Below are 13,418 nucleotides of genomic sequence, written 5' to 3'. Positions count from 1 at the left end.
TACATGCCAGCATGGCCGTTCCTGGACGTGGCACATACTTAGCTGAATCATAGAATCATTTGGGCTGGAAGAGACCTCTAAGATCATTGTGTCCAACCACTAACCCAGCACTGCCAAGTCCACCCCTAAACCATGTCCCTAAATGACACATATCTAAAAGTACATGTCTTCTAACTACCTCCAGGGATGGTGACTCCTTTACTTCCCTAGGTCTGACCATCCTTACAGTGAAACAGTTTTTCTTAATATCCTATCTAAACTGGCACAACTTGAGGCCATTTCCTTTTGTCCTGTCCCTTGTTGCCCGGAGGAAGGACCAACTCCCACCTGGCTACAATCTCCTTCCAGGCAGTTGTAAAGAGTGAGAAGGTCCCCCTGAGCCTCCTTTTCCCCAGGCTAAACACCTCCAGCTCTCTCAGCTGCTCCTCACAGGACTTGTGCTCCAGATCCTTCACCAGCTTTGCTGCCCTTCTCTGGACTCACTCCAGCATCTCAGTGTCTTCCTTGTACTTAAGGGCACAGAAGCGGACACAGGACCTGGAGATCCCTTCCCTGGTCCTTCTGGCCACACCATTCTGCCACAGGCCAGGGTGCCCTGGCTCCCGGACACGCCGCTGGCGCTCTCCCCCAGCACCTCCAGCTCCTTTCCCGCTCCCCGGGGCGGAGCGAGGGCAGGGCCGGGGCCGGGCCCGGCTCCCGCCGGCGGGGCGGGAACTTCCCGAGCCTCCGGAGCAGCCGCTTCCGGGTGAGCGGCGCGCGCAGCCCACGTGGGGCCCGGCGGGCAGCGGCGGGAGCCAGGTCGGTGGCGGGGACCGGGACAGGGACAGGGACAGGGACCGGGACAGGGACCGGGACAGGCGTCACCGCCGGGCGCTGGCCTCCTTCCTCCCCGGCTGGGCCCGGCCTGGCTGCACGTGCGCGCCCCGAGCGGCAGCGGGGCCGGGAAGGGGCCGGGAGAGGCGGCTGCTCTGCGTGCGGCCGCTTCATCCGCGGGCCCGCTGTGCTTTTCTGTCCCCAGTTTTCTCCGGAGGCTCCTTTCCCCGAAGCGCGAAGCCATGACGTCCCTGGCGGAGCAGTTGAAGCGGCTGGCGCTTCCCCAGAACGATCCCAGCCTCCTGGACCGCAGCGAGGTGGCATCGCTGCTCTTTAACTGCAGGGAAGCCGCGACTATTGACAGGGACACTTTTTTTGCCATCGGTGAGTTTGGCTGCTTAGATGCCACTGTTTTTAAAAACAATCTCTGCAAAAAAAAAAAAAATCTGGAGCAAGATAAATAGGAAAAGCAAACCCGTATTCAAAAAAGGCCAAAAGAATAATTCAAAAAGCTGCAGGCTAGTCAGCATCACTCCAGTCCTTGAGAAAACCATGGAGCAATCGCTCTAGGAGCACTTTTCTGGGCACGTAAGGATAAGGTGATGGAGAAGAGCCAGGGATCCCCAAGATGCTCAAGGACTAGAGAATTTGCCAAATAAGAGAATGTTCGTGGGAGGAATGTCTCTGGTCTCATTCAGTCTGGAGAAGAGAAGGCTTTGGATGGGTCTCATAGGAGCTTGCCACTGCCTTTGAGGAGCTTCCCAGGAGATGCACCAGGCTGTCCACAGGAATGTATGGCTGGAGGACAGGAGACAGTGGGCATACGTTGAAAGAACAGGAGTTCAAACTGGATAGAAGGAAAGGATTTTTCAGTGTGAGGACAGTCAAGCAGTTAACAAGATTGTCCAGGGTGATTGTGCCTGGAAAAAAAAACCCTGGCAGGATAATGCCCTGAGCAACCTGGTCCAATTTTGGGGACCCTTTTAACCCTGCTTTTAGCAGAGCCTGGGACTGGAAATCTCCCAAGGTCCCTTCTGACCTGAATTCTGTGTTTCATGAAAACATGCTGATGCCCTGCTCTTGGGTAACATTATGGTCACAAATAATGTGAAGTGGCAGTAGCCTTTGAAGTTGAAGTGTTGGCACACTTCAAATTCTTCATGCTTTATCCCCTTCCATTTTTGTATAAAATTTTATCCAGGAATGTGATACTCTTGAATAAGAAAGGTGTTTTGTTATTGATAGGCAGATTGATATCATGTACTGATTTTAAGTAACGGGACTGTAGATATATATTTGATGCAACACAGAGTATATTTTTAGTTTCTTAAATAGTTCCTCTAGAACTGCGTGGCTGAGTTTGAGGATGGAGTTTCTATGGTCCCTGATCCAATATTGGACCTGTGATCCAATGTTTGATCACTCCACTGTTAGAAAAAGTAGAACCTATACATTGGCTTTGAGTTTCCTACGTTCCAGCTTGCAACTGTTGCCCTCCCATCCTGCCACTGTGCATCTGTGAGAAGAGTCTGGCTCCATCTTCTTGGTAACCCACACTATATCCTGCTAAGTAGTTGCAGACAGCAGGAAGATTTCCTTTTGACTCTCTCTTCTCCACGCCAAACAAGCCCAGTTACTTCTTTTCCTTGTATGTTGTTTTCCAGTCCCCAGACCATCTCAGCATTCCTCTGCTGAACTCACGTCCATACGGAAATGTTTTTCTTCCACTGATGATCTCAAAATTGCACACACTGCTGCAGCTGCAGCTCACAAATGAAAAGGGCAGTTCCCCCCTCCTCAGCCTGCTGGCTGTGCTCTCAGGGACAGCACAACCCAGGATGCTGCTGGCCTTCAGTGCTGCGAGAGCACTCTGCTGATAGTTGCTAATGTTGTTTTTCTTTGTTGGTTAAGAAATACTTCAAGTATATTAAGTTTTGGTCTTAGGTGTCTTTACTGTATGTTTTGGTTTGCTTGGTGAGGATGACATATACCAGTATAGCAAAAAAGTTGGATATGCCAGTGAGGAGGTTGGAAGGTAGGACTGGGGAACCAAACTGTTGGGTTTTAAGCATCCCTCCCATTTTTATTTTTTTCCCCACAGGATGCACTGGCTTAGAAGAGCTAATGGGGATTGATCCTTCATTTGAAGAGTTCCAGTCCAGTTTGTTTAGTTCCACATCCAAAGGCCTTGAACGCAGTGTTCAGACTAAAGCAGTAAATCAGCAGCTGAATAAGAATATTTCATTGTTCCTCATTCATCTGTCCCCTTACTTTATGCTTAAGCCAGCCCAGAAGTGCCTTGAATGGCTGATTCACAGGTAATCCACTGAATATCCTACCTGTCAATAGATAAGGCTAGAAATGCAAGATTTATTTTTCTCCAATGACAAAAACTTCAAATAATTTTACTTTAGCTGTCTGAAAATACAGGTCAAAATGTTAATAATGTGCATTTGGGCTTAGTATTTATGGGGCCAGGTGCTCTTCTTTGCCAATTAGATTTTTGTCTTTTGGTGAATTTCTGTGAAAATTTTAACCTGTCATGGTACTCTGTATAAAAGCAATTACTTCCTTGCCTAGCTTTCACCAAAGTTGCCCAGCCCTAGGCATCTTACAGAAGACATAGAGAGGCACTTAGGGTATTGTGCTTTTAGAAGTGGACTTTGTAAAATAGCAAGTTTTCAATATTAACTGTGAACCATAAGCCCTAACTATTCTTATTTCAAGATTTTGTTAGAAGGTGTGAAGAAAAAAGCACCCAAGTATTTTGTGATGTTGTATTTATTTATATAAATTAACCTATCCAAATCCAGAAAGTGTAGTACTTACCATGAAAGAATGGGTCATTTTCTTGATACAGCCTTTGAATCACAATTTTTTAAACATGTTATACTGAGATTCATACTAGATTATTGTAACATCTGGTTTAATATTGAAATTATGCAGAAGAAATTAAGGTAGTTTTTAGTCATACAGGGACCTAAAATGGTTGATAGTGAGGGAAAAGAAGGACTTAGCACTGTTCCTTTCTTCTAGCACGTACAAGCTGGTGGCCACCTTGAGTTTCTGGACTGTAGGTGGACCATATTTCTGAGTCAGTATGACAACCATGTCAGGTCTTGCTTAAAAGCAAGTAAACAAGGTATTTGGAGAAGAATGTGGATGGGGTTTTTTTTCCCTTTTTGACTTCTAGATACTTTTTAACTCCATATGTATGTTCTTTTCCTTAGATTTCACATTCATCTCTACAATCAAGACAGTTTGATTGGTTGTGTTCTGCCATATCATGAGACTAATCTATTTGTGAGAGTTATTCAACTTTTAGATATAAAAAGCCCAACTCATAAGTGGCATTGGATGGATCCAATAAGGGTAAAGTATTTAACAGATGCAAAATGGGAGGAGCTTGAGGGATTTTATTTAATAATATCTTGACTCTTACTCTGCTTATGAATATGGTCCACCAACTTATGTGGTTAGTTGTGGAACTGTACTGAAAGATCTAATTACAGGAATGGAGCCTGGATGCCCACGTGTTGTTTCTGTTATCTTTCTTTAGAGATGAAGTTGATATTAAAAAGCTTTGACTTTTTACTCTCTGTTTTGTCTAAGTTAGAGCATGCTTTTAAGGTGTAAGTATTTGCTACTGCTGGGAAGATACATCAATTACTAAGATGTATGTTTATTTGCATGTAGGTTAAATGTGATTCTCTTCATCATCTGTCTTAATTTAGACGCAAAACATTGTAGAGCCATGTGTGGATATCCAGTACTTATTTCAATTTAAATGGTGTTAACTGATCAGTAGGATTAATCTAGAGATAATAGTAATTTTTACTTTCTGTGCTTTGCTTTACTCTGAGTGTTCTAATTTTACTTTTTTTCACTGTGTAAAGAAACCTGGAGTCCCACTGGCAAGGGGTACTGTCATTACACACTGCTACAAAGACCTGGATTTCATGGATTTCATCTGCAGGCTGGTGGCAAAATCTGTGAAGGTTGTTCATTTGTTCTAGAATGTTGTTCTTTGTCACTTTGTCTTCCCCATGTTTGTATAGTAGTGTGCTATTTCTTAGTATTTTGAACTACATATCAAAGAGTAAAATGACTCATTTATCAGTAAACAATATGAAGATTTCTTTTATTATAATTTGTGAAGATGACCGTCTGTCAGAACTTCGTATAAGGAAACAGCTGAGTACCAATCAGCCATGACAAAAGAATTTGGCAATACTGTATTATGTACTGTGTTGCCTCAGAGTACTTAATTGTCTTAATTTCTTTCGTAAACTCATGGTACTAGTTTGTAACTGTGCTCTGAATTTCCTTGTCTCTCCTGCGGGTTCTCATGGGTGTTTTAAATATACGTCTTCAAATATAATTGAGAACTTAAAATTGAGAATGTTAGAAGGTGGGCAAATTTATTTGGTTTTTTTCAGCTGATGTCAAATAGAGGGCTAGTTCTATAGTCTCAGAAGGGTAAGATGTATGACAGTTCCAGTTATTTAGGGAACTGGGATGTATCTGCTGTCAAACTAAGCAAAGCACACACAATAACAGAATTTATTCATAGGTGTAGAAGGAGGTGTTAAACATACCAGTTTGCTCCTTGGCTGTCCAGCTCTGAGTCTTGAGCAGTACACCAAGATCACGAGGGATTTTGGCTTCTTTATTCTGATTAACTACACTGACACCCATTTCCATATGCTGTATCTGTGAGGAGGAGCAGTAACCTCTGGTGAGGGTTACTGCTGCAAGAGGTGATGACTTAAGTTGTGCCAGCAGGAGCTGGTGGAGCTTACAGGCTGGAGTTCTCAGATTCTGATGATTGGAGGGAAGCCATATATGCATTTCCACTTGCCCTGATGTCTGAACAACTGATACTTTTCTGTGATCCAGGTCTTTTCAGAGTGTCCCAGCAATTCAGCTCAACTGAGAGTTCTCCTTGTATTTTATGCTTCCACCATTGTGTCAGCTCTTGGAGCTGCAGAGAAGATAACAGACACTATGGTCTCTCTGCTGCTCCCTTACATCCAAAAGGTAGGTGAAGCTCTGTTTCCTTCCTGTGTGATGAAGTGTACAGTGTTCTGCAGGCGTGCATCTGCAGGTATCTGAGAGAGACATCCTGTATGATACATATTGCACCACTCAGCCTGATTTGAAGCCTCAGGCAGGTGAGGGTCCATGGGAAATAATGTTTCTTCACACCTCAGATGAGCACTTTAAGAACTGTTTTCTACTCTGCATGAGGAATGGAGCTGTGAGAAATGGATACACAGTTTGAAGAATGTCTTTGCTGTACGATTTATCATGCTAAATCATGAGGAAATGGAGTCAGGGTAGACAGGTCCTCCAGGACTGTTGGCTTTGTTAACAAACAGAGCAGTAGTTAATAAATGTGTCTTCTTTATCTGAGCACCCTGCATGACAGCTTTTTCTTCTTGGAAGTGGAATTTATAAATACCTTGAACATTAACACATGCAAAAGAACGTAGTGTGATTCTCTGGATGTCAGAATAAAAATTGGTTTTATGTTAATGTACTCTTTCATGTTATTCTGTGTTAAAAATTCACCTTTATCTCCTTTTCTAGGGCTTGAAATCCTCTGTACAGGATTACAGAGCTGCAACATATATGATAATCTGCCAGATGACAGTAAAAGTGACAGTGGAGACTTCCTTGGTGCATTCCTTGATGGTCCAGATAAGCAAGACATTATTTAAAGTGCCCTCATTAATCAGGGATGGGCTGGCTTGCTTGAACCTACTTCTACAAACTCAGAAAGGAGATAAGCTTGGGAAAAAGTAAGTCTACATGAATCAAATTTTCCCACTTTGTAAAATTCCAAACTGCACTTCGATAATTTGAAATTTTTATATCCTCATCATTAATGGGATACTTCCCTATGAGAAGTTTTGGTAGTTGACATTTCAAAGGACTCGGAAGTTCCTTTGGCTTACTTTGAAAATTTACTTTGAAAATTTGTATGCTCACTATAGCAAAGGAGTCTCAGTGGTGCGAGTTGGTCATCTCTTGGTCCTTCTCCTGCTACTTCTCTTAGTAAGGTCATTGATGTCAATATGCAAAACTGAACCCTGTCAAGTAAGAGGTTTTCTGGAAAGTGCAAAAAAGTTCTGCCCCTTTAGTGGAAGGGCTTTGAGTTTGTGTAGTTTATTGCCTGAAGCATAAGTGCTTCTATACCACCACTTCTTTGGTCTCACTTCAGGTGAGGTGTTCTCCTGGAGGAACATGTGGTAGGTGCATTCCCATCTGTCTGCCCTGCCCTGGAACAGTTGGCTTGTGCTGTTAACATGCATTTGAACATAGTTCCACATGCTACATGGAATTTGCTTGCTGGTAGAGAGGGGTATTCCAATAGGAAAAATCTTACGAGTGATATACAGAGTGATTACCTTCCAGATACTTGAACACTGTCATAGGTTAAAAAGCACAGGTGTGAGGACCTAAGGAGAGGCATGCTTGATGCATGTAGCATCCAGCCAGGTGGGTGTAAAAGGAGACAAGATGAAGCTTTGTGTTAGCAGAAAGGGAAATGGCTTCTACTCAGAGGATCTGTCATTGCACAATTACTTCCCATCCCTTTTGCTACCACCGGGGGCTGGATATGCTCCTTGCAGTGTGAGGATATCTCTTCCTGCAATTCATAGAAGTATGTTTTCTTGTACTACCAACTTTGCAAAAAGCTTAGGTAAGTTCACTGTGCCATTGCAGCAGCTGTGTTCAACATGACTGGCAGTACTCTCTTTTCTTCTTGGATATTAAAAAACCTCTGGCATTAAGGAAGTGGAGCCCCTTGAATCATTTCAGTGTTTGCTTACAGTGGGGCTGTTACCTGATGCTGAAAATTGAATCCTCGTGAAGTCTGCGTGGTTTTGAAAGTGTTTGTAACCCGGATGAGTATACATACTTTTCTTTTTTCCCCCTTTCCATTGTGCAGGCCATTTAATTATCTGTGCAAAACTCCAGAACTAGTAACGCTTTTGCAAGGCCTGTCAGCAGGTTATGATGTCTCTCCTCTTCTCCACTACCTGTTGCCTCACCTTGTTCACACCATTGTGAAAAGTGATATTGGTAAGTTAACACAGGTTCTTTTTAAAACTTGGGCTAGCCTTAAGGACAGATATCTGTGGTAAATGTCACAGCTGTGTAATTGCTTCTTCCATTGAAACTGCACCAATACATGTGAGGACCTGATTGAGCTTTTGTGTGTTCGCTTTTTGTTTTTCCAGTTGTTTTTTTTGGTTTTTTCTCTTTTCTGACTCTTAGAGGTTTATTGTAGTACTGTGAAATCATTCTTGGGTAGACTGCATGTACTCCATATGTGGTTTAATTAGGGGACAGCTGTGCTTACCCAGTGAATTAAATGTGCCTGGGAACAGTTTGGGGCAGTGAGGCTGACTGGCATGCAGTTGCAGCCTGTGTCTGCACTAGTGAGTCTGTTTGCACTGTGGCCTTGTTGCTGAATCGTGACTGGGAAAGCTCTTTTGTTAAAAAGGTCCAGATTCACACCAAGGAATGCTGTAGGGAAGTTGCTGGCACAGCTTTTAGCAGCAGGTCTGGAACATTCCAAAGCGTGCTTGAATTTATTGGCAGCAGTCCAGGCTTTGGCATGTTAACGACATTGGCATAAAGCATTGCTAATGGATCACAGAGAGTTAGTGCTAGTAATCAAGGAGCACTGTGGTCTTCAAGCTGTGTGCTTGGTTCACCGGAGGATGATGCCTGTACAAGCTGTTTGCTTTAATCAGTATGCAGGGGCTGTTCTCTAACTATTGTTCCTCTTTCATGATTGTCCTTAGAGGAGCAAGAAGAATCCGGGGAGACAGAAAATGACATTTACATCAAGCATCTTCAAGTTATTCTTGAGAGTATACCACTGGAAAAGGATTTAGATTGCCTGTTGGCTTCGTGAGTTGATTCAGTTCTTTTTCTTACACAGTGCTGCAGTCACTTCTGGTTTAATAATAAATAATTCCTGACAATGGCATTAGGATTGTATGAGCATGCTTTTCTGAGTTCATAAGTTAAATCCGCTTGTGGATTTTGAAATTTAAACATTCAGTAACCCAGAAGAACTGTTCTTTTGGCATTTGTGGGAGTAATTGTGGGACAGAGTGAAACTTCAGGCCAGGAGCAAATCTGTACTTGCAGTAAATAATGTATATTAATTCCAACCTGTTAAGCACTGTGCTTTATAATAGTAATGAGAACAGTACCATGCAAAACATAGTGGCTTTTCCTTCTGTTTGTAATTTTAGCAAGTTCCTTGAAGAGTTTATCTCCCATGGTACAGAGATTGAATCCAATCCCACCAAAATGGCTGCACTCAATCAAAAGATCCTTCCTCTTATCAGACTTCTTGAGAGAAAGTAAGTTCCATTTCTCTATGACAGACCCACAGTCTGTAGAGTTTTGTTTTACTGATCTGTCCTTACATATTTTGTTATCACTGTAATACATGGACACAGACCTACTGGCTTTGTACAGCTCTTTACTTTGTAGCATGACCTTCTCTGCTGGTTATGTATCCTAGTGGTCTGCATATCATTCATCTGTGTTAAGACAAAATGGTTGATTGCTTAAAATTGAGCCACTTAAAATATCTGGTTCAGATGAATGCATGTGCATTCAGTTTCCTTGGTTTTCCCTGCATTTCTCTTGTAAATACACGTTTTTCTATAAGCCTCTGCAGAAAATATTGATGGTTTTGTCTTTTGGCAGGTATCCTAAAGCCTTAGACTCTGTGTTGGAGAAGCACCTGGAAGATTGCACAGATGAGGCTGACCAAAATCTTTTTCATCAATTTATTTCACTTTCATTAAGCTGTGGCAAGTACAAGGTAGGTAGGATTGTGGTCCCAGCTCTTACATGGTTATACTGTCAGAAGGCTGATTTTTGACAGAGTTCTGCTCTCTATTCCTTCTTATAAATAAAATGTCTACCATTCTCACAAAAAAAGAAAAAAAAAAAACAGATTAAAAAAAAAATAACCCAACTTGATTAAATATTTTGGGGAGGAGCTTGGTCAAAACTGTGGTAAAATAAAAGCTGTCAGATCTTTTAAGTTTTTGTTTATCATAAGGACTTGTGAGTGTGAGCTTTTTTCCCTGGTTTAAATTTATACATTTTCACCAGCTCCAATTGCTGCCAATAATTTTTTTTCCTTAGAAACATGGCCACTGCATATACCGTAGTGGTCAATAGTGACAACACAGTGGTGCCCAGCAAGGCCTCATCTTACTTAAGGATGTTGTCAGTGTCAAAAGTGTCTGTTTTGGGAAAGCTGACAAACAACTTTATCACTGTTGAGAGAAGATGGCTTGGTCCTTTTTCTTGAACTGATTTTATGAATGTTTACAGTCGGTAGCATGGAAGAATAGAGTGACCACAGAGTTCTTCCTGTGCCATTTCTGAAGAGCAATTGAAACTCAGCCTAACACAGAATAACCATTACTGCAACAGATCTGGCCAAGGAATTTATTATAAGAGATGGTTAGTATTATGGCTGTTGTTTGCAATGATTGAAAGACTGAAAGCACTTAGGAAAATATGACAAACTACATAAAGAAGCGCTTCCTGTATTTTTGTACTGATTTAACAAAGGCGCAGATTCTGTGGCTGAGTAACAAGTGGATTAACAGAAAAACAAAGCATGCAGAACAAAGGCATATGATTCTCTTCCAGCTTTTAAGGTTCCTGAGATAAGTGCACGCAATTGGACTAGCAGGGATGCCTTTTTAACAGTTTCTATCTGTGCTCTGTCACACTGACATTGTCACTAGAGCTTTCTCAGAATCCTTAGATAAGTGTAATGCTTTTCTAGGACATAATGGTGTCCATGGCTTACTGTACTTTTCAAGCTATCTTCCAAAAACTGTCTGCATTAGTGAAGAAGACAAATTTAAAACAGTTATACAACATCATTGTACCGTAGTTTAACTTTCTAGGTCGAGATTATGCAGGTTTTCTTCTGGTACAAAAAATTGCTATAACAATGTCTCCCATTATCCTTGTGTGTATTTAAAGTATTTTTAACATGCAGTGGGGTCACTGTGAAATCTGTATTTCAGTTTCTAGAAGACTCTGATACCTCTCTTCTGCTGAGTTTGAATCATCCTCAGCCCGCTGTGCGGGTCTTGGCTCTTCAGCATTTGAAAGATGTTATTGAAACTTCAAAGGTTTGTGTCTGAATCTCTCACTTACAAAACTGACTTAATGTAAAATGTCTTCAAAAAGCTGCTTTACCAGACTTACCAGTTGAAGATGAGTGGTATGTGAAACTGTGCTTTTGTCATCCTTACTGCTTTTCATGGTGTTTTCAGTAGGCTTCTGTCACCATTTTCCCATGTTCTAGAGTCTGAATAGAGTTCTTGTTTATTAAGCTGCTTGCATGCTAAGATAAAATCCAAGCTAATGAATATTTCTAGTTTTCTTTCTTTTGAAAGAAAGTCGAAAAGTTGTTGAAAGTTAGTCTGCCTGTGAGGTTTCATTTAGATGATATTACACTTCTCTTCCACTAGAATTCAGATACTTCATTAAAAGCCTGTAAACTGTTCTACCTACAAATGATTTTTTTTTTCCCTTTGACTCTGTTTTCCTTTATTTTTTCAGGAAGGCTTTGATCAGGCTTTCATAGAAGAAGCAATTTTTGGTCGGCTCAAGGATGACAACAGAGATGTTGTGATGTCTGCTCTCAGTTCTTTGGAGGTAGGTGTGTGTCTTTTGGCATCCGAGATTTTACCTGGTCTTGAATGTGTGACTGGAATGTATTCTGTGTACTTGTCCTTCTTGTCCTTGTGTCATTAGCTTATGACTTTTATCCTTTAACAGGATAAAGCAGCACAAATTTAGGAGACTTGTGTTGTTTGCTATCTCACAATTACCTCCCAAATCTCTGCTACCTGATCCTTCCCAAAGTGTTGGCAATTAAACTGAATTTATCAATTTTGCTTTTCTTTTTCTTTCAGTGGCTCCTGAAGCATACTTAAATCTTTGATTATTATTTGAGGTGTTCTTTCTGCTTATTCTGTACATTTTTCTATAAAAAGGCAAGCCACGCTATCTGTCTTTTGGATGGAAAGCGGTGCAGTCACAAGATGTTACTCTAGTGAGAGGTGCTCGGTTGAGTTTTTCCATGTGCGAGTCATTTGGTCAGTTGATAGTGGCAAAGTCCTGAGCTCCAGCTCAGGTTTACTGGGTAGGACTCTGGTATGCATTGTACTGATTGTTTCCAGCTAGAGTAACAGTCTGTCTTTATGGCTTCTGCTAGTAGTAGTGGAGAATATTATTAGCAGTAGTGGAATTGGTCTTGTGTGTTCATTCATTCTCAATCGCTAATAAATAGGAATAGAAGCACATGAGTGCTCCTTTGAACTTTAGTATCTTTTGTTAATGTGCCTTCTACTTTTGGGATCCACATGGAATGCAAAGTAAAAGCAATTCTTATTTAATTATAAAGTGGTTTGCATATCGTTTATCAATTTTACCAAACATTTCCACAATCAGTGAATTCTCCATACTTTAGCATATCAACAGGGCATACTGGGCAGCCTATTACTTCTTTCTACCTGATAATATTTTCATTACATGAACATCAGTAGGAATGCAGTTAGTGATGTTTGATCTCTGATTTCACTTGGTATAGCAGATGCATTTTCCATTATGATGTGGTAAATTGTTTTGTATATTATTGTACTTTCATTCATTTTTCTTGATTATGGTTCAGTCTTTCAGGAAACAAGTCAATCCAGAAGTAATAGTATCAAGTCTTTTGAACATTTTCCAGAAAGCTGATCTTTCAAAGGATGGAAAGTGGTATGTTTGTGATTTTTTTTTGGTCTACATTCTTTCTGTATAAATTAATTCTTTTAAAAGTAACTATAAAGAATACTTAAAAAGCTGTGTTTCTCTGCAAATGCTTTTTGTTACACTATTTTTATGCTGAGTTACAGGAGAGATTTTCAATTATTTGCATACCATTTCCCATTAATTCCTTATTTGTTCTTGGTCTTATTTAGATACAGAAAACCAGCATGGAGAATAGAGAACTGATCGAAGAAATGTTGCCGGCATGTTTGAATAATGTATTTTCAACATGATTTGTGCTCTTTTAGGTACAAGGTTTTGGAGCAAGCAGTAAAAATTTTAGTCAAAGAGGAGATTTTAAAAGAGAAGAAAGAACTGCTAGATGAAGCAGTAATGCAGTTGTTACCTTTTATGATAATCACTAATGCAAATTCAAAATCTTCAGATTGGAAAATGGCTGTTTGTCTGTCAGAGTCTGATCTCTGCTCCTTACATCCTTTACTGAAAGGCTGGCCAGAAGGTAAAGCATTTCTTGTAACTAATTTGATAAGAGAAAAATTGTGGCAAGTTAGGACCTCATCCTTATTGAACCTAAGCAAATTGAAGGAGACTGGCTGTCATTAACAGGCTGTCATGCTGTAACTGTGAATGCATTTCATAAAAATACTCTTTGAAAAGAGGTAGAAATTGTTTAGTGTGTTTCTGACTGATTCTAAATATTATTGAGCCACCAGTGTGTTAATATGTGATTTTTTTTTTACCTAGATTATCTGACTTTT

The 13,418-nt window shown here is 40.9% G+C and overlaps 1 protein-coding gene across 1 annotated transcript in view; it reads left to right on the top strand.

Annotated features, from left to right (window-relative positions):
* The first annotated feature begins 755 nt into the window (after window positions 1-755).
* The window catches only part of HEATR1 (HEAT repeat containing 1), a 36,034-nt gene continuing 23,371 nt past the window's right edge, over window positions 756-13,418 (top strand). The window contains exons 1-15 of the mRNA XM_082302720.1: window positions 756-798; window positions 1,019-1,197; window positions 2,915-3,131; window positions 4,044-4,185; window positions 4,710-4,811; window positions 5,713-5,853; window positions 6,406-6,617; window positions 7,772-7,905; window positions 8,634-8,742; window positions 9,093-9,203; window positions 9,556-9,673; window positions 10,905-11,012; window positions 11,446-11,541; window positions 12,560-12,648; window positions 12,948-13,159. Of these exons, the coding sequence (XP_082158846.1) occupies window positions 1,056-1,197; window positions 2,915-3,131; window positions 4,044-4,185; window positions 4,710-4,811; window positions 5,713-5,853; window positions 6,406-6,617; window positions 7,772-7,905; window positions 8,634-8,742; window positions 9,093-9,203; window positions 9,556-9,673; window positions 10,905-11,012; window positions 11,446-11,541; window positions 12,560-12,648; window positions 12,948-13,159 (1,933 nt within the window). The 5' untranslated portion in view covers window positions 756-798; window positions 1,019-1,055. The remainder of the gene's footprint in view (window positions 799-1,018; window positions 1,198-2,914; window positions 3,132-4,043; window positions 4,186-4,709; window positions 4,812-5,712; window positions 5,854-6,405; window positions 6,618-7,771; window positions 7,906-8,633; window positions 8,743-9,092; window positions 9,204-9,555; window positions 9,674-10,904; window positions 11,013-11,445; window positions 11,542-12,559; window positions 12,649-12,947; window positions 13,160-13,418) is intronic.

Source organism: Coloeus monedula (assembly GCF_965178545.1).
Source record: "Coloeus monedula genome assembly, chromosome: 2".
Lineage (NCBI taxonomy): Eukaryota > Metazoa > Chordata > Aves > Passeriformes > Corvidae > Coloeus > Coloeus monedula.
Note: the sequence above shows the minus strand (reverse complement) of the source record. Positions and strands in the feature narration are given on the sequence as shown.